This window comes from Falco rusticolus, chromosome 17 (assembly GCF_015220075.1).
Source record: "Falco rusticolus isolate bFalRus1 chromosome 17, bFalRus1.pri, whole genome shotgun sequence".
Classification (NCBI taxonomy): domain Eukaryota; kingdom Metazoa; phylum Chordata; class Aves; order Falconiformes; family Falconidae; genus Falco; species Falco rusticolus.
The window spans coordinates 7,351,128-7,377,250 of NC_051203.1; the positions used below are offsets into that span (position 1 = coordinate 7,351,128).

At 44.6% G+C, this 26,123-nt stretch overlaps 1 protein-coding gene across 6 annotated transcripts; it reads right to left on the reverse strand.

The window, feature by feature from the left end:
- Nucleotides 1-993: 993 nt before the first annotated feature.
- Nucleotides 994-25,837, reverse strand: TSPAN2 (tetraspanin 2). Of its 6 annotated transcripts, none has more exons than XM_037410403.1 (8): nucleotides 25,664-25,837; nucleotides 23,075-23,177; nucleotides 10,739-10,836; nucleotides 10,215-10,289; nucleotides 9,567-9,668; nucleotides 8,284-8,358; nucleotides 7,478-7,561; nucleotides 994-1,224 (listed from the first exon to the last, which is right to left on the reverse strand). In XM_037410403.1, exons 1-8 carry the CDS (start codon nucleotides 25,730-25,732, stop codon nucleotides 1,213-1,215), a joined length of 618 nt encoding a protein of 205 aa, XP_037266300.1. In that variant the 5' UTR covers nucleotides 25,733-25,837; the 3' UTR covers nucleotides 994-1,212. The 6 variants fall into 6 exon arrangements, with proteins under 6 accessions (XP_037266300.1, XP_037266299.1, XP_037266296.1 ...); XM_037410402.1 differs by having other exon boundaries at nucleotides 994-1,280; XM_037410399.1 differs by having other exon boundaries at nucleotides 994-4,745.
- Nucleotides 25,838-26,123: the final 286 nt, after the last annotated feature.

Consider the following 26,123-nt stretch of genomic DNA (forward strand, 5'->3'; position numbering starts at 1 on the left):
AGGGTGCTCGTGGTGGCTCAGATGGCCTGATTCACGCTGAGGCAAATTCCTCCTTTGAACATCCTCGCCCTCCTCTTCGGTGCTATCACAAGCGTTAGGCCTCTCCCGCCCAGGAGAGGCTGCAAAGCCAGGCCACGCGGCACCTCCACTGCTGTCCAGCTCGGAGCCAAGCGCCCGGGCCTGGCGCGGCCGCCCCGGGCGGGGAGCTGGGCACAGGGCACAGCCGCGCCGGGGCTGCCTTTGGGAAGTGCGATCCCAGACGGACTAATATGGCTGAAACCGGGGGATGCGAATGCTGCCCCCGGCCACCTCGTGCCGCCCCGCCGCCAGGGGGCGCCGCCGCCCGCCGGGCCTCGCCCGCTGTGTGGCGGGGCGCGGAGCCGCCTCCCGCCTGGTCGGCGCCGGGCACCGTTAACGGCGCCGGGCCCAACAGCTGGCCGCTCGCTCCCAGCGGCTCCCGCGGACGGGGGCCCGGCAGGGCGGGGGGAGCACCCGCACCGGGCAGCCAATGCGGAGCCAGTTCCGCCCGCGGCCCCGCCCCTGTGGGCGGTCCCGCTCGGCCGCGCGGGCTCCTGAGGCGGGCCCTGGCGGTGCGGCGGCTGCTCCGCTGGGTCGGGGTTGGTCTCGCTCGCTGGCGCGGTGCAGCGCGGCTCCCCGCCGGCCCGGGCCCGCTCCGTTGCTTGCAACGCGGCGCCGAGGTAATCGCGCCGCCGAGGGGGGCGGGCGAGCTGCGGCCTGGCTCGCGGCCCCGCCTGGGGAATTCTTCGCCCGGCGACCCGCGGCTCCGCGCTGCTGCCGCCAAGTGACCGCCCGGCCACGGCGCGCCGGCTGCCCCCAGCGCCGGGATGCGAAGGTGAGGCGGGGGCTGCGGCGGGGGGTGGCGGAGCGCCGAGCCGAGCCGGCTCTGCGCCGGGACCTCCCTGCGCGACCGCGGGGCTCCGCGGGGACCGACCGTGGCAGCGCGCGGAGGGCACAGAGGCGAACTCTCTCTGGTAGCCGTTTATCTCAGGTTATTTTTATTGGAAAGTTGTTTCAAATTCAAGACAGAACAGCGGATAAAACGCCACTTCAGAACGCGTGAGACGCTACAGGAAGCGGAAGCCGATTTCCGCGAGTCAGGTGTGTGTGTGGGTGCCCTCAAAGAAAGCTGCCGTCGAGGTAATTCTGCTACAGACTTTGCAGCGTCAGCTGATGCGCCAGTTCTGTCCAGTATTAGAATTTGTGCTATGGAAACATATATGTTACATTGGAAGGGGCTTGTGTTTTGGAGAACCCAGCGGCTGGAGCACCAATAGAGAGGAAAAAATAAGATTGAAAAGCTTTATTTATGTACACTTTCTGTGAACAGTATCTGATACTGTTAATCAGTAGCCTCCAAAGGCTGTAAAATATAGCATTTGAAGGTTTAAGATAAATCAATCTATTTTTCAATACATACGAAATATATTTTGCTATAAAATCTGTCACTTTCAGTATGAACAGAAGTGAAGTATGAACGTTCAGCATAGGGATTGTACAGGGCTGTGCTTTGTCAGCTTCTGTGCAATCTCTGCAGGGTATCAAAACTGGCTGAGGTTTTCCTGTAACAAGTGAAGCTCCCACTGAAGTCAGTTAGAAAAATTAGACAAGGGAAACGTGAATAATGATGTTTAGAGAGGCAATCACCAATAATGGCATCGACAATTTACATCTTTATGCTTTAGAACAAACTGTTTGGCAGAAGAAGACAGAAACATGTGTGATGTGTTTTCAGAGTTATCACCTGGAGGGATTTGATCTTTTGTCACTTTCCTCCAAAAGGGTGCAAGGGACAGGACCCGACAGGTACTCCTGCTGATTTTTATGGCAGTTACTATGGGTCTGGCGCATACCAGCACTGGGAGTCTGTTAATGAAATCCTGGCACGCAACTCTGGACCGTGAACTGTGTTGAGGAAGTTTAGGTACTGGTTTGGATTTAGTTACTTTTGAAAAGGTTTCTTATTGAAGACATTCGGTGTAGCTGCTTGGAAATTATTTTGTACTGCCAATGATCAACGATTTTGCACTTCCAAAAGCTGAAATGAAAGAGCAGCAGCACAATAAACTGTGGGCACTATGTATCCAGTTTTGATAGCCATAACCCGGCCTGTGACATCTGAGCATTTAAGAAGGGCTGCTCAAGCTAGTTAATGGAAATTGGAGTTGTTAACTATGATCTAAAAGCGACAGGAAAGGATTCTTACAGCTTTGACAGGGAAAGAACAGTTGTATTTTCTGTCCCTGAATGAGTTAAAAAAAAAAAAGTTTGTTACTAAAATGCAGAGAAAACTGCAAATACATTATGCACCTCACAACAGCAGGAAACAAGAGGGGCTGTATCTCTGGATTCTGTTAAAGCCACTAGTAGATAGATAATATGTTGATTTCCAGCTTAAATTATACCAATAACTTACAGAATTAAACCAGTAATTGGTATTACTCTGTTCTTGATATGCAGTGCAAGTATCCCATATACCTAAATAGCAACAAACCCTACAGTATAAGCAGTAATTATGCTCAGAAAAACAAATGCACTGTTCAGAGCAAGGAAAAAAAACCCCACAACCAGCCCACAAACCCAAAACACTTCAGCAGAAAGTTAGGCTGTTCAAGTCTGAATTTGTAGAAGGTTTCTTTGTACCACTCTTGCCTGTTTTCATAAGGCACTTGGACGTTTTTGTATTTCTGGGGAAGTGGGGGAGCTGGGGAAGCAACAGAGGCTTCTGCAAGCTGCCTTTTTATTCAGTGCATCTCTAAAGCAGGAGTGGGCATCTTCCGACTTACTCAAGAAACAGTAAACAAAGAAGTATACTCTAGAAGTAAACTGGTTCTAAAATTACATTCTGGTGCTACAAATCAGAGAAACTAAATCCAATTATATGTAGATGTGTTTAAAATAAATAAGATACTGTCTTTACAAGGGGGAGTGTAACAGAAGGAAATAGCTTTATTTGCAATTAATTTCTATCCCTGTAGGGCAATCCCTTGGAACCTGAACCAGTGGCTTCCTTGTGCTGTTTTTCCTGGAAAACTTGCTCTGAATGGCAAAAATGACACTATACACAGGTTTCTTCTTTCTGTCAGTATTACCTTGGGAGAAAATAGCTGTATACTATTCCGTTAGCTATTTGGAGCAGAACCAGTCGTAGGGACACTTTCAAGTGTACCTGGGATCCAGGAAGTTGCTTTGGCTATGTCAGTTGCCTGCTGTGAGAAACTTAGCGTTCGTAGTTTCAGCTTGAGACCCTCATGCATTTACTGCCAGTGTCATTCTCCCAACTGAGCCTTTCTTAGGAGCAGACAGCAGTTTGGGGGCCCTGTTTCCTGGTCTGATGCTTGTAGAATGAGGTCCCAGGCTCTACTCTTGCATGGCATCCATAGCTAGTCAGCTGTGAACAGAGGGATACAAGCCTAACTCTTCTGTGGTGTACAGTATGTATCCCTGTCAGCTGGGTACCTGAAGCTGGGCACAGACTGCTCCGTTGGCAGGGCCTGCTGCATTACCGAGCATTTCGTGCGCAGCTGTCTTGGTGGCAGTTTGTGGTTTAACAATTTGAAAAGAGAGATCTGTGTAACACAGCAAGATGCGTCAATTAAATCAGATACATAGAACAGCCATACTGTTTCCAATCGCGAAGTAACAGAAAAGTGATGGTTGGTTGAGTTTCTTAGGAAAATGAGAGAAATATCACCAGGGATATATATTCCACACAAACATGCTCAGTAGAATGGACACATTTTCTGTAATCTCATTCCTTTCCATTGTGTTTCAGTGGAATAAAGACCCCACAATTTGTAAATGCCAAGTCCTGTTAGACATCATGGACCATTTCAATGAGATACATAGTTTATCTGAACTTTTCCCCATCACGTATGGAACAACTGCATCAGAAATCTGAACTAGTTGTCATCAGAGAGACAGAGCTGCTACATGGATATTGTTAGCAAAAAGCTGTTCTCTGCAATGATGAATTATCTCCAGTAAGCCAAAAATTAATAGATTCTGAGCCTCTGATGTAATTTATTTTCCCCTACTGGGGAGAACCTTTCTCCCTTCTAGGCTCTTTTAAAAGGAACATTCTCTTATGAATAAATATTGCAAATAGAAAAATAAAAATATAGAAACAAACTTATGTAAACTCAAGCCCTGAGGTATTTCAAGCACACAGTGTAACTTTTATACCTGACATGCAATCTAAAGGTACCAGTATTTATGGCTCTGTAAAAAGGTCCCATCTTTCTTTCCTGCCTTACACCCGCAAGAAATGGTGAGAGGTTGAGGTAAGAGCCCCATGGAAGCTGTGATAGTCACAGAAGCAGAAACAGAGGATATTAAAGTGCTGTGAGTCTTTCCCCGTCCATTTGCACACTTCAGTTGGCTTCCACAGGCCGGTCAGATTCTACAGAGTATGACAAAACTGCTGCTTTTCTGGATATAGGCTCCACTCCTGCACCAGCATATATACCATATAGAGTCTTGCAGGATAAAGGGACTTCTGAATAAAGATTTTAGTGGCCCCTTTAACTCAAAGATGTGTAGAGCGGTGTGTGTGCGTGTCTCAGGCTAGCTTGGGAAGCTTAAGCACACTTTGCACTGCAATTGCTCCCAAATGACTGCATTATCTTGCCAGCTTCCCACCTCTTTCCCTCTCTTCCTTTAGCCTGGATCTCGTTGGACATGTTTCCTCCCCCAGAGCTTTCTGTATTTGCATGAAGGGTCCAGTCCTAAAAAAAATAAATAAATCCAGTCTCTGCATGACAGTGAAGTCGGTGGGTCTACTCACATGATTTAGTTTGTGGGAACAGGCCCTTAGCCATTATTTTTTTTTTAATAAAGTCCAGTTTTATTAATTCTACTCTGTTTAGGCTTTGGAAAGAACAGTTACAAAATGGATCATAGGTCTTACTTTTTAAAATGGCGTTTGTTCCTCTGCTGATACTTGGCAACCAGGGGCTTAGTGTGAAAAGGTTTCAAGCACTGTATACCTACGGGTGTGTGCACACTCTTACACAGTGAGACTCTGGAAGAATATGCATGCAAACGTGCACACACAACATATTCCATTTGCACATACTTACCTAAACAAGGTACTGCATATACAGGTACCTACTCATGTGCATATATATTTGTAAGAAGAAATATGCATGTGCTTACACAATGTCTATAAATGTGTAAACTCTTAATTGCACATATACAAACATTAAAAATCGTATTAGTCTTAGATGCACCTTTGCTTTTTTTCCATTAAAAAGGACATTTTAAATTTTTTGTTCACTTCAGTTTTACTGTAACTAATACAATTCACCTGCTCACCTACTGGGATATTTTCCTCTCAGTATGTTAAAACACTAATTAAAATGCATTACAATTATTAAATGGGGTAGAAGAGCACTTCTTGTAAAGCTTAGTCTGGAACTCCTGGGACATAGTTGTGCAGTGAAAGTTTTAGATCATGTCTCTTGTGTTACGGATCACACAGCACAGAACCATGCTGAATATCATGCCAAAGATCTAGAAGAGAAGGGATGCGATTTAGGGATCCACTTACAAAACAGTTATAAAATTGTCTGCATATCAGAACAATCTGAAGGTTCTTATGGCAGAGTAGCAAGTGGCTGCTTCCATCTACAAACCCCAAGACATCAGACAATTAACATAGAAATTTCACTGTCATTTAAAGCCAAGATTTTATCTGCTCAGAGTAGTTTAGCTATTCTTTGTTCTAAATGTCAAGGCCAGCATAACAGCCCCAAACATTAGTAGTATTAACATTAATTTCACTGACATTGATAACTGTGAGTGTTGGTATTATGCTTAGTATTGCACCAAAAGGTTCTGAGTTTCAGAATGCTTCTACATGGAATATTGTACACATGTTCGAGTAAGACAGAGGACGATTCCAGAGGACCCAGGTCTCTGGAACTGGTGCTGAGGATTGTGATTTTACAGAGAAAGCCAAGCTCTTAACAGTTACTACTCAAGACCAGGACTATATGTTAAATATAAAACTCTGTTTGTGTTAGGGAACTAATTAACTAGAGGGAATGTTAAATCAAAAACAGTGGGTGTTGCCAGAGCCTCCAGAAATTTCTTTTTTTGCCACAGGCTGACTCTCCAAAGCAGGTAGCAGCTACCTCCTGAGGCTTCATTGCTAATGATGGGAGATGAGCGGTACTATCAGGCAGTTAAACCACTGAGTTAACTATTAGTTAAAACCACTAAATCCCTTCCCTACACACCTCCCTAAGGAAGGAGGAGACAGCTGACCAGTCACACTCCATGAAGTGTCAGAAATAAGCACAGAAAAATGTACAGACATGTTTCTGCTGCTGAAGAGGTTATCATTTCATAACTTCTGCCATAGGTGAGGTGGGAAGCCATAGAAGAGATGTTCCTATTTCTAGTGTACCCTTGTAGAGCAATGAGGTTATTGGAACTCTTTACCACCGATGTTGCTTTGCTGTATTTTTGAGTACACCTTCACGTTTTATACTAATCACAGGATTGTTTAATCCCCTTTACCCATTCCACGGTTCCTATTACACCCATAAAACCTTCATCTGCTTTAAAATGTCCACATAAACCTCCTGCTCTTCGGGGCAGCTTTAATAATATTCTAGCTCCTCATGCTGCTTCAGACTGCTGTTGGTTTCTGAGTCTGAAGGAAGTCGTGGTGGACGCCTGCTGGGAAATGCTTCCTGCACTGGACACAGACTGCCCGTTCCTGCACATCCTGGCAGCAGGGTGACATCTATTGGTCACAGCTCTGTCGTGAAGGAGCAGACCACGGGAATACCATACACACTTGAGGGAGAAGGTGGGCTGTAAGGAAAGGTGTCAGTGCTTTGATGACACAAATCGATGAAACGGCTACCTGTAACTAGGTCCTGCGCCTTTAGGAAGGAAATGCTGTTTGGAAAACTCGGCAGTTTAAATCCTGTTCCTTTAACAAAAGATCTGTGGCCTAGAAAGTCTGTTTCTAAACTATCCTTCATATCGAACCAATGTACAGCCAGCATTTTCCTGGAAAGCTATTTCTATACAAATGGTAGGTACTCTCTATTCCTTTTGCAATCTAAGGAATCGATCCTCAAAGGGCCTAAAGCATCAGTCTGCAGTTGTTTTGGAATAGATGAAATGCTGCTATGGCCTTTTGCTTTTCAGTTTGGTTCATGTGCATTCTGCTTTCCTGCTATTAAAACAAAATAAGGTTACCATTAGGTACTTCAGATCCTGTCTAAAGACACAAAAGAAACTGATAAAATGAAGTCACACAAGTCTGCTTGCGCCCATGTGGGCAGTTTCCAGAGAGAGGACACACTGAAAGTGACAAGAACAGCTACACCTCGGAGGAATCTCATCAGCTGCTGCAAAACACCTTCTGTAAAGCTTTGAGTAAGGGACAGGGTACTGAGCTCAAATATAGATTTGAGAGTGAGAACGTGGATTTACTCACTGTGATGCCAGCAATTGCAATTCCAACAATTCCAATTAAATGCAGATTAGCATCAATTACATTCTGGATTTCAATCAGGCAGTTCTATTAAAAACAAAATGGAAAGAGTTTTACTCCTAGAAAAATATATTCCAACCAACTCCATCAGCTGTTCTCACTAGACAACAGATGAACGTGAAGAATATTATTGCAATCACTGTCCTATTTCTTGCATCTATGCCTTGTGTTTTGTTGGATGATTTTCACAGCATATTCCCTTTTCTAGTGAGACTTCTGTACCACTTGCCTGTACAGGCTGACACATACAAATAGTTTTCTTACTATCATTCTTCCCTAGATTTAAAACCCTTTATAAGATAGGCTGTGCTAAATCAAGAAGTTTGGCCCTTCAGATTGACATTGTACTCACAAGCAGATTCCACAGAAGACAGAAACAACAGTGTCCTCCTTAACACCAACAGAGTTTCTAGTCAGGAGTCTCCATGCGTGATTAAGGCAGACACTTGCCAAAATTCAGCATTCATAGGGCTCTTAATTTAGAACCCCTGTTCTGCTATGTCCTTCCCACTTTTCAGATGATGTAATATTTTCTCAGCTACCATGGGATGCTACAAGCAGGCTTCAGAAATTGAGGGGTGGGCATGTTCCATATGATGTCCAACTTATTTCTGCTTCCACTCTGTTCCATTTCATGTGGAATTTCAGAGGTAAAAAGGAAGTTCTTCCTTTCTTACAGATTCTTTCCAATTTTACGAAACAATTGACATGAAAAGGTGATTAGAACAACCAGAACAGAGCACACTTGCCTTTGGCATCTGGATATTCTCTGGACAGGGTAATCCCATTTGTTGTTCCATATTATCTTTACCACAGCATTGGAGCTAAATGAGAGAGAGAGAGGGAGTGGGAGAGAGATGAAGGATCAAAGAAGGGCAAACTGTAGGCTTGTTTCATACTGAAAGTGAGACAACAAATAACTAAAAAAAGGAAACAATATAGATCAAGTAATAAATTTATGCCCTACGTTAACTGCTACCTCTCGTGGAGTTCCAGCTGTGTGGGTCAGATTTCTCAAAAATCAGTTTGTCTGAAGCCATAGCAAACAGACAAATTTGTATTAACAACAACTTCCAGAAAGGATTTTTATCACAGTATCTCATAACAAAGCCAACAATTGGGTTTTGGAAAAGCAGATCCCTGGCATACAAGGAAATGGGAGTTAAAGGGAGAAAGTAGAAAGGTCAAATAGTGCGTACAGAATTAAGGGCAATGCACAAAAGCTACAACAGAGAATGCTAGCATCTTTATTTCTGACAAAATGTAGTTCTGGGTTTGGAGACAGTAATAAATCAGAGTGTTTCAGAGGGTTTGTTTTTCCTGTTTGCCTGTCTCCCACAGAATGCTTGGAATTCCTCTTTGGGTCAGAAATAACAGCTATGGGAGCAGGACAAAAGGGTCTGAGGTTGTGAAATGTTTGTTCTAAAGAATGTGGGAATGCTGTAAGGAGCAACAAAGCTTGGGCTTGATCTCTGTGGGAGGCAGTGTACATACAGGATGGACACAAATAGGATTCAGGAAGTCACAGGTTCTAATTCTGATTCAGATGCTTTTTGGGTGGCCTGAACTGAGTCACATGTGCTTTTGGTTCTTTACCTACTTAGTTCAGTGGCAGGATTTGCCACATTGTATGTCCTGGGACACAGGTCACAGTTTTTTCTCTGACAAATGCAGAATCTCTGACAGATTCAGACCTTTCTACCTCTCTGCATTTGTGAGTATTTATATTTGGATGTTAATATTCAAAAAGGCCATAATAGTTGTATCTTCTGCACAACAAAGACAAGAAGCATCAGCCTGAAATTTAATTAAAGCCTGACCATTTTCACTTTCAAAGGTAGGGTTCACTTGTGATCTGAAACCAGAATTTTGACAGAGCCATTGGGAAACTGGGATGTGAGCCTCTGGCTCCATTTTAAGTAATACTCAGTTCTATACTTTCATACCTCAGTGGGAGACATTTTGAATTTTAAAAGGTAATGTGACAGCAGAGTACTAGTGCAAGGTACTAAAGTTCAGGAGGACTACTCACAGCCAAGTGGTAGCGAAAGATAGTCCTGTTGACCTCCCCCCCTGGATTTTTCATATAGTCATCATAAATGTCTTCATAGATTTTCTGGGCTTCCTGTATTGCCTGTAGAAATCAGACCTTCCAAGTGAGTGGCAAGTAAGTCTTACTCCCAGTCCAGTGCAGACTTCCAGCTTGTGTCATCAACCTCCAGAGCAGAAAATGACACCTGGTAAACTGCAGTACCATGACTGGAAATATACAAGGTTTTGTGGCGTAATGGCGTTCAGAGGAACTCTGCATGGGTCAGAATGTGCATATGCTGTATTCTGTGTTTGGTTAAACACTGTTAGTTGGAGAAGTTCCGTGCCTGAATTTGTTTGCCCTTCTCCCAAGCAATACCCTCTTATCATACTGTTCCACTTGATGTTCCTTATGGATGTAAGGTTGAACCACACCTACAGATTTCCTTTACTACAGGGGGGCAAAAACTGCACCCCATTCTGGACTGGTGATAACACAAGCTCTCATTGACTCCAGATAAGCATGTCAGAGAGTATTCCTGGGAAAACTCTCCCGGAAAGTTTTCCTATGCAAGAGCCAGACTGTAGGTCAGTTGGCTTTGGAATCCGTAACTGCCCTGTTACTACATTAGAAGTTCATGCTACTTACCACTTTCTTGCCTATAAAGGCAAATACTCCAGCAGTGACCTCAGCTGCAAATATCACCAACAAGCAAGCAAAGAACTGCAGAGGAAGAAGAGAATCTTATATTAATATACCTTGGCAATTCTGCTTCATATGGACTGCCAGTCAGTCCCCTCATTCTTGCCCAGGCCTCAACAGCCCACACAGTAACTGAAAGGAAGCTGCTAAGCAGGGTCCTTAACAAGGGTGTCAAGTCAGACTGCTTGTAATACGGAAAGAAAGGTGGAAACAGCAAAGATGTGGCTCAGATGGTAGCTTCAGAAAAGACAGAAGGTCATTCCAGGAAATACATCACATGAGACAAGCAATGGAACTTCATGTATGGAAGTTCTGCAGTATCACAGTGGCTAGAGCTGTTAGATTAGCCAGTAAAAGGACATAAGACATTTCAGGTCTTGGACAATAAAGATCTTTCTGTTAGTGACATAATGCATATGCTTTTGAATGATTTTCCTGTGCATCCCAGGCCCTTGAAACCTTTTACTTACTGCTCCAAGTAAGCACTGAGACTCCCGCGCTGCTCCACAGCACCCAAAAAATCCAACTGTGGTCATGAGAGCCCCTGCTCCCACCAATACATAGAGTCCTGTGAAAAATCAGAATCAGACAAGAATTTAAGGTTTCTCTTCCCAAAGTCTGCTACCTATTTTGTCAAAACCACACATTTATAAGTAACAATGGTCTCTGGGTCTCACAAAGAACACCTACTACACAGCAAAGTTTCTCTTGCCACAAAAGGAGACCAATGATTTCTTCAGAGTTCTTGGAGGATCTCAGGAAGACGAATAAGAAAACTTCCACCTCCCAAGTTTTTGTCTCAAGGGCAGCTCAGTCCTTGAAGAACATGTATCACACCATCCAGAACTGCCTTACAACTCTTCAGCGAGGAACAAAAGGCAAAAAAAATCCAGTGTTGCTAGAGGGCTTATTCTGTGACATTCGGGGCTGGAAATGAGCTGCAGACTGTACGCTAGAGGGCACAGTGAGCCTTGCTCCCAGCTTTGACTACACAAATTTTTAATGGGAATGTTTAGTATTCTTAATTACCAATTTAAACATTATTTTAAAATCTGACCCAAATCTTTAGGGTTATCAGGGCTACTGGCATTTACTGTTAGCAGGCCTTGTATAACCTAGACTAGAAAGCCCTACAAATAACAGTTTGCAATGCTTCCTAGGAAAATGAAAAAACAATTAATCAATCTATTAGTGCAGAGCATCTAGCTACTCTGCCACACAGACGCAGCCTGCTTGGAGGAAGCGAACTCTTGCCTGCTGTCCATTCATTGGCACATTCCTGTCCACCACTATATATCAGCCCAATATCTATCCCAGCTATTGTGATCCTTCTCCTCCCCTCCATCCTTCTTGCCCTGGTACCTTTCTTGTGCCAGGGACTACTGCTGAGGAATACATTCTGCTAAACAGAAATAAAACAATTATAATTAATACAGCTTTGTCAGGTCTGTGAAGCCAGATACGTGGGATTTGCTGCTTGCTGACTGTGCTGGTTGTTCATACTCTGTATTTGCTAGATTTTTAGGTTTTGGCATCTTGTGACCTACTAGGACTGAGCATTCTTCAGGCTAATACTTGTACACATATTCACAACACAGTGTTTTTTACTGAGGGAGGGATTTAAAAGACATATGTGACTCAGAAGAGAAAGGTCAGCCCCTTGTGGAAGACGAATCGGAAAATACAAACAAATTCTTGCAGGTGCAGAACCTGCTGTTCAACTGCAAAACAGCAAACCTGCCATTTCCTGAGATCTCCGTGGTAACAGTGTAATTACTAAGATGTTTTCTGGACCCTTTTCTGCATGTCATTCCCTACTCCAGTCTCTGTTATTACTTATTAGGGAACTTAACAGAGACACTTTTTGATTAAGAAGACTGGAAAGAAGTCTTCCCATTTCTTCTTGTTGTTTCCAGCTAGCAAAGACAAAGCTCTCTGAGGCTCAGGGGTGAGACCACTTTCAGGAATTTGGAGTTGCTTTTGTCTGAGAAACAGACTTAACATTTCACTTCCATGACTCACAGCTGAACCGCTACCTCAGTCAGAGCTTCCCTTTTAAGGCAAGTTACAGGAAGAACTCATGCCACTCGCTGCAGAGCTGGGCTTGCTGTGCATCTGGCCCCACAGCCGGGCGGTTAAATCCACCTTCTTCCATCTTTGCTCAGGAGAGTTCAGTCCAGACTCTGTCCTTTCTCAGCCTGGGACTAGCAGTTGCTGATACTCAGAAAGCTATTTCTGGACAGAAAATAATGACACTTAAAAATACTCCACAAAACCAGAAGCATTTTAGCTAGTATTTCTTTTCTTAGTGGGCCATATGCAGCAGTGTAGGCGTGATCACTTCAAATCGTTAATAGGAATAGACCTAAACTGAAAAGCAAGACACTCTAAAGAAAAAGAAAAGGGTGACAATGTATGTCACCCCTTAGAATCACAGTCTTACCTAGAAATATCATGCACGGATAGCCATCAAAATTAGCCCAGTTAGGGTCAGCAAAGCAGACAAATCCAGCAGTTTGGTGGTGGTAATGTCATACATCACTATGCATTAGTATCATGTGTCAGAAGTAATTAAGTGTCCTGGTTTCAGCTGGGATAGAGTTAATTTTCTTCTCCGTAGCTGGTATGATGCTGTGTTTTGGATTTATTATGAGAACAATGGTGATACACACTGGTGGTTTTAGTGCTAAGTTATGTTTACACTAAATCAAGGACTTTTCAGTTTCTCAGGCCCTGCCAGTGAGAAGGCTGAAGGAGCACCAGAACTTGGGAGGGAACACAGCCAGGACAGCTGCCCTGAACTAGCCAAAGGGATAGTCCATACCATAGAATGTCACACTGAGTGTATAAACTGGGGGGGTTTGCTGGGGGCTGCTGATTGCTGCTGGGGGACTGGCCGGGCATCGGTTAGCAGGGTTGGGCCAACTGTATTGTGCATCACTCGGGTTTTTTTTCCCTTTGGGTTTTATCCCTCTCTCCTTCTCTCTCCTTTTAATTGCAATTGTTGTTTTTGTTATTTATTTTATTTCAATTATTAAATTTTTCTTATCTTAACTCATGAGCTTTACCTTTTTCCCAATTCTCCTCCCCATCACGCTGTGGGGTGTGTGGTGAGTGGCTGTGTGGTACTCAGTTGCCAGCTGGGGTTAAACCACAACACTAAGCTTCACTAAAGCCTGTTCCTTTCAAAAAAGCAGGATGGAAAGCACAGCCTTGATCAGCTTCTATTCATAAGCACTTCCATTGTAAAATACAAAGCCTTGGCATGGCCTCCAATTTGGCATCTACAGCACAGCAGAGAAACAAAAAAGACACTTAGTTTATAGTCACAAAATGGAATACATTTGATACCTAGAAACTGACACAAAAAAGTTCACCACAAAGCTCAGCATGGCAAAAAGATGTCTGCAAGTCAGGTCAAGGCAGAGAGCTTGTTTCGGTGAATGGAAAATTTTGAGAAGACTAGCTGCAGCTTTTTGTGAAGCAGAAGTAAAAAAGTACAAGGTAGAAAGGAAACAAGTGTTTGTAGTCTGTGTGAAATGTTTCCTTTTACCTCTTTTTGCCTCTGTGCATTTGCTGATTCCTAGTTTTGTTACTTTGATCTATGTCTACTAATGAAGAGGAGAGAGGGGCTGACAACTAACTAGTCTCCGAGTTCACTGGCAGCACACAGCCTATACAAGAGCAGACAACAGAAGAGACTACTAAGAAGAGGCACACTGCTGTGGCATTAAGGACAGATACTGGACCTAACGGCAGAAACCTGCCATCTATGTGACTGCCCACAACTTGGGAATATTAATTGCACCTGCATGCAGGGTCCACAAACCAAGTCACTCTTAGCCCCTGAATGCAAAGGGATGAAGAGGCACGTTCCACAGAATTAAAAGCCACGTGCAAAATGCAACAGAAAACTGGCTGATCTGAGCAGATGCAGCCAGGACACCGATCACTGAGGTGTGCTGAAGTAAATACAGGTTTCTTTGTAAACCCAAGAGGATGAATAATGAAGTGTCATCGGAGTGGGTTTTTTTTGGAGAAAGCCTGTTCTTTTGACCTTTTTTGAAGGAAATAGGGTTTGGGGTGGTGGTTTTTTTGTTTTTTTTTTTTTCCTTGTTTTGTTTTAGCTGTGCTAAAACATCCTCTCCCCATACAAATACGCAGATTTTTATAAGCTGTGAAAAGAAACTTAACACTTCTGCTTTTTGCAGTAAGTCAGGTGAGAGAACACCTAATAACAAATTGATTTCCCTTCTGACTAAAAAATAGAGAGTGTAAGAGTGGGGGAAGCCCATACTTCAGCCATTGTTTCATTTTGAACAAACAAATTTGGAAAGCAGTAAAGCAGCAGCTTTTCTATGTACTTGATTTTTGATTCATCCCGTGAGGAAAATCATTATTTCCTGAAAGGAAAATATCAAAGGGGTGTATTCCCTGAGAAAATGCAAAGAGGAGGGATCCTATTTTCTAGCAGACTCTTGCTTTGCAATTACAAGGGGAATGAAAAAGTTACCTGGCAATCTCAGAGCTGCCTGTGGCTCCCAGTAGTGAAGAATGGCAAATCCACAACTCAGTCGAGAGCTCTAGACTGGCACCTATGTTCACGGCACAGAGGTATTCCCTAAGATGCTGTTTCCTCTGGGTATGAGCACATACACCGTATTGGGGCTGCACTTGGATTTGCAAGTGTGAAGGCGACCCTCAGGAAGGATAAAGGGAATTCTGTGTCATTTCTGGATGAACAAAACCTTTGTGATTTGCAGCGAATACAGAATTTCATCATTTTAGACTAGGTAGAAGAGAAGGATGGAATTTTATAGCTGCTAACTGCAAAATGTTTTTATGTGGATCAGGGATCAGCCCCATTTTTAGAAAAATCACGAGTGAAATCTGCAAGACATCTGTTCTTTGTTCCTTAGAGCAATTAAAAACTGCTGTCAAGGTAAATGCAAATTATGCGTTACGAAGCTGAAAGGAAATGTCACCAGTTCTTTAGTCTGTCATATGGCACTTGGACAAAGTAACAACTGTCCTTAGAACGGGAGTCCTTCTGTGCTCCCATTGCCAAGAATCACGTGACAGGCAGAAGCGTGTACTAATGTTTATGAACAGAAAGGAGACATTACAACATAAACCAGACAGGTAGCAACCCACTAATGTGAAGGTTAAAGCCTTTCTAATTTCAGACAATGCATGAACCATCACCACCGCCACTGGATACACTCTGCTGGCCACCTAGGCTGGTAGAGATCTGATTTCACAGTCTGGAATAGAACTCACTCCCAGAGTTGTTTTTTGATATTTTTTGTTGTTGTTGTTGGGTTTTTTTTTTCCAAAATCTTACTGATAGTTTTCAGATACAAATCCCCATCTAGAGCCTACTGCAAAGAGCAGGAACAGACACTGGCCCTCTGTCTGGCTTTATTTCACATGGGTTTCTTGTTTACCTGGCTGCTATGATCACTTTCCATTTGAAATAATTCTACTTTTTCTTTTTTGGGCTGGGCAACTACCACTGAACAAACCACGAACTGTTCATATTCCACTGAGAAAACAAGCAGCTCACTCAGTTCTTGGTATAAGGGATAGAGAGGCAGTGATGAGAGCAGTCCTAGAACACAGACTTGAAGAGATTTTCCTGAGGCTGTATGTGCATTACTGTCTGGGAGGCAGATGTGCTGTGAGGCTCTCAAGCCCTCACTATAGCACCAAGGAACCTGCAGTCTAAATGCACTATTGGAAAAAATGAGAAACGCATGTAGGAGTTGGAAATAACAGGCCAGACAGGGACGCGTGTATGCTGCACATAGTAGCAAAGTCAGTTTCTGAAACAGGCTTATTACTAGAGATTACCATGTTCGTGTCAATAGATTTTTAGTATATTTATCTATAAAATATATTTACAGCACTGGAGAGGAGAGGCAGAGTACTGTGAAGGAAGATGAATTTCTGGAGGATTGGAACACACCCTTAATTTGAGCATAATGCATAGACATAATCACATCTTGTGTGAATTCAACAGGTATTTTGTGGTTAATCATGCAGGAACCACAAAAGCATTACAGATACCAGCCAGTTTCTAGGCTTCTGATAATGCACAAATTTGAATTTAAAAGCAGTCTCACCATAATGTAGCCCTCCCCATTTTCCGCAGAATACCAGCACTTGTTACGTATCTTGTTCCCATGCATCTCACAACCCTAAATAATTAATGTCCCATATTCACGTAAGCCAAAGTACATCAGCTATTACCTTCTCTGTAGTCTCCAGTGGCTCTGTCAATATCTACTTCACCCTATACCAAACTTCACCAAAATCAGATGTAATCAACATACCTGTATTAGGTGGGTCTGTGCTATGGCAGCTGCACTTCACAGAATCCTGTGGCAATGGATTCTACAATTTAATGAATAGTGTGAAAAACTTCCCAACAGGGAAGTTGTTCATAGTGCATAGTATAATAATCTTGTCAAACTTCTTCATACTTTTTCTAGTTTTATTGCATTCTTTTTGACCAGAACCACATACAGCATTCAAGACACTGAAAGCACTGGAAATTTACACAACATTGAAATTTTTCAGTCGGATTCTCTTTTCCTAACAATTCCTGACATTTATATGCCTTTTTGACTGCAGGTGAGCAAGGCACTTTTGTCAAGAACAACTGACACTCTTAAGATCACGTTCCTGTGTGGTTACAGCTAATTTGAAGTGTGCCAGTGTTTACGCTGTTTAGATTATCTGTTACCATTTGTGTCACTTTGCATTATTGATACTCTATTTCAATCTGCCTTTCTAATACTCAAGTATTTCGATATTCTGAAATCCTCTCACAATTCTCTGCAATCCTCTTTAGATTAAGACACCCTGGATAATCCTGTGTGTATGCATACATTTCCATGCAGGTATCAACAACAATTATACGCTTCTAATGCTTAAACACAGAGGCTCCAAGCCACCCAAAAGGGCAGAGTCTGGCTGTAATGCATTCACAGAGATCTGCAGCTCCCACAGCAGCAGCAGTCAGGACCCTGCAGATAACTGTCTTTACCCATCCAAGTGCAGATGAAGTCAGTGCTGGAACAAAACAAGCCAACTCAGTCAAAACCCTCTCTGTAGATGCTTTTCAACTGACGCACCCCAAAAAGGAGCTAAGGGCTTTTTTGTTGTTTTATCTTTTTCCAGCAGACAAAATGCTTTCCTCTTAATGGCTTCATAGTGGACAGCCCCACTGTATTTCCAGCTCTGTCAGAATGAAACCACAACACGGGACGTTTCACTTCAGATAGAACTGGTTATATTGATTCTTTTTCTTGAGGCTACGTTAGAGAGTGGCATCTAGAGCAGTTAGTCCTTTTAAAGAGAGTATGCATGAAGGACAAAGCATGTAACCAAAAAAGCCTGAGCGTTCCTGGAGTTTAGTGTGCTGCTACAGCAAGAAACATCTTGATGTCTTTTTACTTCATGCAAGACCAGTGACAGGTTTATCCCCGTCACCTAGCTCCCTTGCTGCAGGTGGCTGTTTCTGGAAAAGCAGAAGTGTTGAGGCTGTGGTGCTGGGCTCTGGCCTGAGCATGGGCGGGCTGAGCAGAACCAGATACAACTGCTTGGTTGCTCACTGAAGCAGGCTGAGGGAGCCCCCACATATGCAGTGAGCAGTATTCGCAAGAGTTCAGTGTTCGCAGCAATGTGACCAGTGTGCAGGCACCAGCGTGACTTGCAGCTGCCTAGAGGAAGAAGAGGGTGCGTCAAAGAAGGAAATGGCGTAACTGTCAGTTCAACTGTTGTTTCTATGTGGAAATGGCTAGCTTTTAAATAGCTACACATAGAGTAGGGTGGGAGAAAGCTTTACTCAGGAGGACAGTTTAACAGGCAAAAAGCATAAAGTGCATTATTATGCTTAAATGATTAATAAAAAAAAAAAGAAGAAAAAAAGCCTCCTGGATCTCAGCCTTTTGCAAATATAAAACAATCAGCCTGAGGCAGGTGGATACATTATTCCATTAGGCTTAATTAACTTGTTCTGTCAGAATTCTAACTGTGGTCGCTTTACTCTGCTAGGTGGGATACTGACTCTTAGGAACTAATTGCTAGGTTTTATGATCCACCACAGAGACTGAGGACTTTCGAACAACTCTCTCATTTTGAGTAAGCTTTCTTTTTGGGGATAGTAGTGGTGGTGGCCTATTTTTTAAGCTGATTTCCAGTGCAGCAACTTTCATTTTCCACTCAGGGCTACTATCAGCCTTTTCTAAACCACTTTTCCTCAGCTGCAGAAGAGAAGACCTAGAGACAAGATGATAGGAAGAAAGAAAAGCTCATTTCTTAAGTACAACTAAAAGCCTCTCCAATACACTTGATGGTATGACCATCTGATGCTTCTCTTGTGGTATTGCATCTCCACACAGACACTACTTTGCCAACAGCTCTCATTTGAAAGGCTGATAGTTTGAGAGGCTATGGAATTTGGAGAGAAAATACTGTTGACTAAGGGTATAGTGCTTGACTCCAAAATACATGAATAGAACTACAACAAAATGAGGCACAGCAGCAGAGAATTTCAGTTTACATGGATTTAACTGCTGGCCAACCCCTGTTTGTATGGTCACCCACTACTATGGAGAAAACCTACTAATATCCTTCAACTCAGACATGACTTCATACCTAAGGCATGTGCCATCTAACTGTACCTTTCAAAGCCAGCATCATCACTCATGGTCTCACAGACCCCAAGAAAAAACCAGAGCCACCCTGAAACTTCTGTCCACAACTGTTTGGCCCTGATGAATGCCTGGACCATGGATTGGCTCACGGAACTGGAACAAAGAGAATGTAACATAGCAGAAAGTTTGTGAGCTCTGGCGGTGCAGGAGAAGCAGTGGTTCAGTGCTACCAGTTATGAGAAAGTCATCCAAATTGATGCATTCACATTCATCAGTTTTTGTTACCATTCCTGATGAGGCTTGTTGGGTATGTACACTTCATTTTTATTGCTACTGGCAGTGGTATGACCCTCTGCACTTCTCTTATTAGGCATACAGAGAGTTTTTCCTCTGTGTTGCCCAAGGAACCGGAACAGACTTTCCTCTTCATCCACCAAAAGCAGAGGGGGGAGAACAGATGTCTTGAACTGACCCTTTAGAAGTTCCTGTGTTAGTTTTTACTTCACAAATGCTCAATTTGCGCTCAGCAGGCACTTTGTCTGCACTTCTGTGCTTTAGGTATTTTTAAATTTAAGAACAGTACTATTACAAAGAATCAAATAAGGACCAATTAACTGTGAGACAGCAATACTGACATCTTGGGTTCACACATCTCTCTTTTCCTTCCGATTGTTGCAGACTTTCCTGTCCAGTAAAAAACTCTCCAGAGTCTTGGTACAGGAGTCTCAAGAAGGATGAGCAATCTGAGGGTATTCCCTTTATTCAACAGATCTTTTCTCCATTTGGTCAGTACAGTGTAATAGACAACTTTGATAAAAAAGGTAAGAGCCCAGCTATTGACCTTTGCTGAAATTATGGGTTTTTTTCTTTCTTCTTTTTTTTTTTTCCTCTGAAGTACAGCTAAGAGAGGAATACATGCAATCTACCAGAGCTGAACTGCAATAGAGCAGGAAAGCTACAGTTTTGCCTCACCACTTGAAGCACAGGCATAAGAAATGTACTATGAGATGGAGTAACATAAAAATATTGTCATGCCTGCCACTACACTGGGAACTCCAAAAGTTGGGGAGCTGTACGGAGATGGTGTCCAATTTTAGGAGGCCACTCCAGTGTATGATACATCTGGTAAAGTAGATGAAAACTGCATGGGTCAAAGAGTTCCAGTCTTTTCTGTTGTAGGCTAAAAAACTGCAAGCTGCAGTGGGGAATATGGATCACTGAATACAAAACCAGAAGCAACAGAAAACAAAGAACACATATGTGCTTGACCTCAGCACTGCTGCCTGTAAGTTCTCAAACCAACAAAAACATTTCAGTGGCTGGAAAAGATGAACAGGCCTGGTTGCCAAGTCATGGCCTAAACTATTCCAGGGGGCAGAAAAGACAGCTGGACTGCTGGTAAAGAACAAGGCTATTTAAGGAGACTCATCCTGGCCTAATGGAAAATGTAAGGATATAATTATCAATTATTTTAAACTAAAACAACATTTCAGATCCAGGAAAAAAAACATCATAGGGAAGCACAAGGGAGAAGCTGGTTAGATTCAGCTGGCAGTTCAATCCAGGTACAAAAACAGCAGAATGTGCTGCTCTTTAGAAGCAAGAAAATTAGCTGGTTTCCACAAGATGGTGATTCTGGACAGTACTTCCATATGCAAAACAAACTCTGAATGCAGCTGCAGTGTTGTTCCAAGCACTGACACAAAGCTGATCTGATCACAGGGGCTTGGGTTATCACAAGGCAGCCACAAAAGTGGTCAGTGGAACAGAGCTGAAGAAATTATTTTTAGATATATGGCCATATGTTTATATCTCCAAGTCATACTGATGATCTGCTTTCTCTTTCAGCCCTCTGGGCAGCTGCTCCTTGTGGGTTGAACAGTGCTCCATATTAAGAATTCCTATGCAAAATTCTGGCTGTCGCCCAGAATGCATGTTACAGAGCAAACACACAAAGGCAAGTAAACATCACTCCTAGACTCTCCAGGAGAAGGGCCCAATACACAGCTGTCAAGGGGGACTCAGAAATGAAATCTCCTGGTGAGGTAAAAGCTCTAGAGTGTGACTGTCAAGGGCAGCCTTGTCTGCTGTAAAAAACAAACCTTGCTAAACTTATCACCATTCTTTTACCACCGCCTGAGTCACAGATTGTTAACGGCCTCAGACTTCTGAATGGCTGCGCAAGTCACAACAACATTTAACATGATTTGTAATGAGGGATAGCCACAGAAATTTTTTTTTCTTCTTTAACAGGAATGCTTCGTACAGAGCACAGTGCTTAGTACAAAAAAGGGCCAAAACTTTGCTTTTGAATTCAATCAAAAGTGCAAGTTTAAAAGAATTCCTGACATATTTATGTCCTATTCCTTAGCACTTCCTCTGCTAGCAGTTACATATTACAGCATACAGCTCTATAAATACATGTCACAGCTCAATAATTAAATGTCATGGTATATGACAAAACTTACAAGAACATTCCTCAGGACTTCCCAAAATTAACAATTCCACAGCTTTTGTAGTTCCTGTTCAGGACTGAGGCAGATTAAATCTTTTTGAGACTTAAATACCCAGGCACCAAAGAATATCTTGTTTACACAGTGTTACAGTGTGTACCGCAAAGCTGTGAAATTACTGTGGTGCCTATTCACATCACAGGATGTATTACTTTCTAGTTTCTAACACACCAACAGTACTTGATTTTGAAGGCCAGAACATCCTTCTGTCTTGCTTAATCTCCTCGGTCAAATATAAGCGGATAAGGCAGGGAAGAGTCCCAAGAAACAGCACAGGAAATTCGGCAGGTATAAACTGGATCTGGAAATGAAGCTGGTGGTCTAATATGCTGCTGACATAGCAGCTCAGATGTAAGAGGAAAAGTAAATCCTACTTCCTGTGTCACTGGAGGTCCTACAGGGTATTTTACAGTAACCCTCAGGTCCCAATCAAATTTTCATCTGAATGGTTTTATTCAGCCTCATAAACTCCCACAGAAACTTTGCTGGACATAAGATTCTGCCTATCTATTCCCACAATACAATATAGTCAACTCTGTGTCTCTAGTCTGGTTGCATATATTAAACAAGCTTGGGGTCAGGACTTTGGTGTATCAGAGCCAAGGTCTTCACTAAGCGATTTGGGGTATTAAGAGTAACTGCACAGCCCAGGCAATATTCCTATTCCTGTAATGGATAACTGACTGCTACAGGACATACTGAGTCAACCTCCATTCCTGGCCACCCTGTCAGAGTGGCTTGATGGACAAGGCAGGACTGGGTACTCATTCACACTTGGCATTTGTAGATGGCAAAAATCTTTGCACCAGCTGGATTTATTGAGTGAGTCGATCTCCAGAGGTGAAATATTGAAACAGAAAAAACCCTGCCTTTTCTGGTGTAAAGACATGTTACAGTTGCCAATGGATAAAGAAATGCAATTGCTGGCAGTCCTAGACAGCAGCTATTTAAGGATGACTATAGGTATGTAACACAGGTGGTGTTTCCAGAAAACCCAACTGGAAGTCCTAGGGAGAAAAAAAAAATTGTTACATGCCTAAAATTAGATATAACCAATACCAGTTCTGTGGGCTTGGGGAACTGGTTGGTTCTTGCCTAGGCTGGACAAACAGTTCTTGAGATAACTGAACATGGTGTACTTTTACTTTTCAGTCCTGGAAGGATTTGCTCTGATGTTACTCAGAAGTCACACTGAGGGTCTCTGTGTGGAGACACAGAGAGAACTGGTGAGCAAAAGTGTTACTGCTGCACTGGTGTTAGAAACATTCAGAAATGACACTGTTATTTTGTTGGCTAGCAGCTGCACAGAAAACTCTGGGAGGATGTACTGCTGAGCCCCATGTTCCCATCGCGGCTTCTGTTCTGACAGTATTAGCACAATTCACTGAGGATATGTGAGGACTGGATCAAATCAGAGAGCAGAGTTCAGTTAGGCCTAAGGAAGTTGATGCCAAGCAGAGAAAGGACAAAAGCCATCATGCACATGACGCACTGCACCAGAACATCCAGTTTTGTGTAGTTTGCCCCAGGAGTTGTTGGCCTTCAGGTAATTCAATGCATAACATATGTCACATGCCCCAGGATGAAACCAAGGCAAAAGGCTACTGTTATCACAGGCACTTTAACTTACCCATGAAGAAATACTCTGGAGACTTTTTCTCTGAAGCAAAGTCTGCCATAACCCCACCAAACCGCAGCCATAGACCAAAGGCAATGACAGCCAATCCTGCCAGCTGGAAGATAAGCAAGACCAGTCAATACTTTGGTAACAACTGGCTGGAGAGCATCAAAGAGGTGTCATTGGCACCTTATGCTTTCTTGAAATCCCACAGCTCAGGATTGCACTGTCAGAAAATTCAGGATGCACTTGCCAGTGTTTGGTAACAATGAAGTGCAATGTCCTTCTGTCTGTCTTTTAGCCCTTCAGCATAGCGGTGCTTCTGAACATACTAGTGACTTTCAAACCTTGTAAATAAGCTCATTTAGTTATCAAAACTTGGCCTGAATTGCTATGGGGAATGGGAGCGGGGCGGGGGGGGTGTTGTGGGGGAAAAGCGAGTGCCAATGAGGACAGGCTGCAAAACCCATGAGGAACACTCTGCCCTCCTTCCTTAACCCTCAGGACTGTGTGTGGTAATGCAGGAGGCCACTCAGAGCCTGGGTCTGGGTGCTGTTACTGTAGGAAAAGCATCTTATGATGAAGTGCTGTGTGATCCAGAATTAAGCCCCGTTAGCTTGATACACACCAAACTTTTAGGACAGGAGGAACTTAATTGACTTTTTTTCCAACCCTCCTAGCTGTTTTAGGGCTTTTTGGGCTGAGAGGTGCCCCCTTCCCCGGTATGTATTACAGGTCCAGCTGCAGTGTCACAGGATATATGATGCTGTAGAGAGACCAGCCGGACCCCTGAATCATCACACCAAACTGCAGGAGACCATTTGCCATTTCGGAATTGCTCCTGGTGCTGCTTGGTCGTAAGAAGCATTCCGTTTGGAGGCCTGCCAGAATGAGAGGTTTGTATTGTTCTTGGGGATGTGCTGAAGTTGTGCTTGGGTCAGCTATGACAGGGCATTTTTCTGTAAATCATCATGGCATCCCCTATCAGAACTAGGAGGTAAAAGTATTATTACAGTGTACAGTATCTTGGACTAGAGAAATGACTAACAAGCAAGTGTTGGGTTCTGTCAAATGCAAGGAAAAAATCTCTTTAATGCAAACAAGACTAGGAGTGTTATGGCATGTTGTTTGAGGGGAAAGATCTATAGACAGTGGTCTCAGACCCACCGCATGCCTAACATATTTATAAGCCTACCAGACAATGGTGTGTGTCCTGGCAGAGAGCTTCAGCATCCTACAGGACCAGGCACAATGCTCTGCTACTGTTCTGATGGCAGCCCAGAGCCTAGGCCTGTAGCAACTGCGCAACCTGAACGAGATTCACAAAACACCTGCGGCTTAACATATCCTTGGCAGCCTGGTGTGGTGCTTTTTTAGCTGGCCTCCATTGCCTGGCAGTTGATTCATCTGGCATAGCTACAGCAAGCAAAGCAAGCAGGCAAGCACATGGCAGAAGAGCTTGGGATCGCGGCTTTCCTCACAGAAGGGTCACAGCACAGAGGGTCCCCTGCCACTCTGGCCATAATATTTGAACCTCCCTGCTTGCAGGCATGAGCTCAGCCTTTGGACCACCAGAGCACGAGGAGACCCCACCATCAGCCCAGCCTCCTGAGCACCTCGAGTAGTTGGGATGTGTTTGAAATGAATGCCCCCCAGTCCAGCTGGGGAGATGGTTTCTTCCATCTCAGCGAAAAGGCAGAACACAGTAACTGTCACTTTTGTGAAACAACATAACACAAAGCTTTGTCCTTCTGCAGCCTTGCAGCTGCAGCTGGGCATCATCACTCTGCTCTTGGGGCTCGAGCACAGCGGCACTGTGTACCCGGAGATTGCAGTGCTGTCACCAAGAGGGAAAAGCATTTGGTTTAACTGTGTTTTCAGGCATGCTTGCTCCAGAGAGGCTGAACAGGATTATTTTGTGACTTCTTTTCAAAAAAAAACACTAGTAGATGAGAAAGAAAGAAAAAGACATTTAAGGAGATGACGTTGCTAATTGTTTTCTGGTGTGAAAAGCTGGGAAGCTACTGGAAGGGAGAACACAGCATGAGGGAAAGTGAAAGAAAAAAGGAAAGCTTGAATTAATTTGTGCTACGGAACTGTAAGACTATTAGAAAGGTGCAACAAGGGGAGAATGGACACAGCATTCTTCACATCTCCTGAGGGTTCTGCACGAGACACTGGTCATTAGGGCAGCTTCAGCAAAGTGCAGTATGATGCGAGGACTTTCTCTTAGGATGAATTTGCAAAAGCAGCACCTGTTGGCTCCCGGTTTGAGAAGGCTCTGTCAGAGGACACCGCCGGGGGAACCCCTCCCCGCCCGGCTGCGATGCCAGGCGCGGTGGCGAGGTGGGCGCTGCTTCAGCCCGGCGCTTGCGGCAGCTGCCTTTCGCCAGCAGTGGCCTGCCGCAGCAGGCACGGCGTCTCCCAGGGAGAGCCGCGTCTTTACAGAAGCGAGAAGCGCCGAGAGCACTCGCCACCGGGGCTGAGGCAGCGGGCTGCGGGGCCGCTGATCGCCCGGCCGCCCGCCCTCGTCCCCGGGGCCCCCGCAGGTGGCCCGGCCCCCCGGCCCCGCCCGGTTCCCCCCCCCGGCCCGGCGCTCACCCAGAAGGTCAGGTTGAAGATGCATAGCAGGATCTTGATGCAGCGCATCCCCCCGCGCCCCGTGCCCATGGCGGCCGCCGGCTCCGGCAGCAGCTCCCCACCCTCGGCCCGACGCGCCGGCGGCTCGGCGGGGCGAGCAGCGGGGCGGCGCCGGGGGGCAGGTGCGGGGCTGGGCGCGGCGAGGGGCGGGCCGGGGCAGCCCCGACGACCTGGGCCTGCCCCGGCGGGCGGCGGGTATGGGGCAGCTCCGCGGCGGGGAGGGCGCCCGCGGGGGGCCGGGCCCGCTGCCCGCAGGCGGCCGCCCTCCGGCGGGGCCTGGCCGTCCCACCCGGGCGGGGCTCGGGCGACAGCGGGAGCAGGGTGGGCGCGGCCTGGGCTCTGCCGTGTGAGCAGCAGCAGCAGCGGCAGCTCGGCTCGGCTCGGCTCGGCCGGTGCCGTCGGCGCCGCAGCAGCGGCCGTC

Bases quoted from the DNA above. Each gene is read 5' to 3' on its own strand.
- TSPAN2 (XM_037410398.1), bottom strand. From the start codon at position 25,732: ATGGGCACGGGGCGCGGGGGGATGCGCTGCATCAAGATCCTGCTATGC. The intron at 7,562-8,283 runs GCAAGTGTGCTC...TGTTTTTAATAG, and splicing joins AGAATATCCAGATGCCAAAG to AACTGCCTGATTGAAATCCA. The intron at 6,844-7,477 runs GTGAGTAAATCC...CTTTCCTTACAG, and splicing joins TTGCAATTGCTGGCATCACA to CCCACCTTCTCCCTCAAGTG.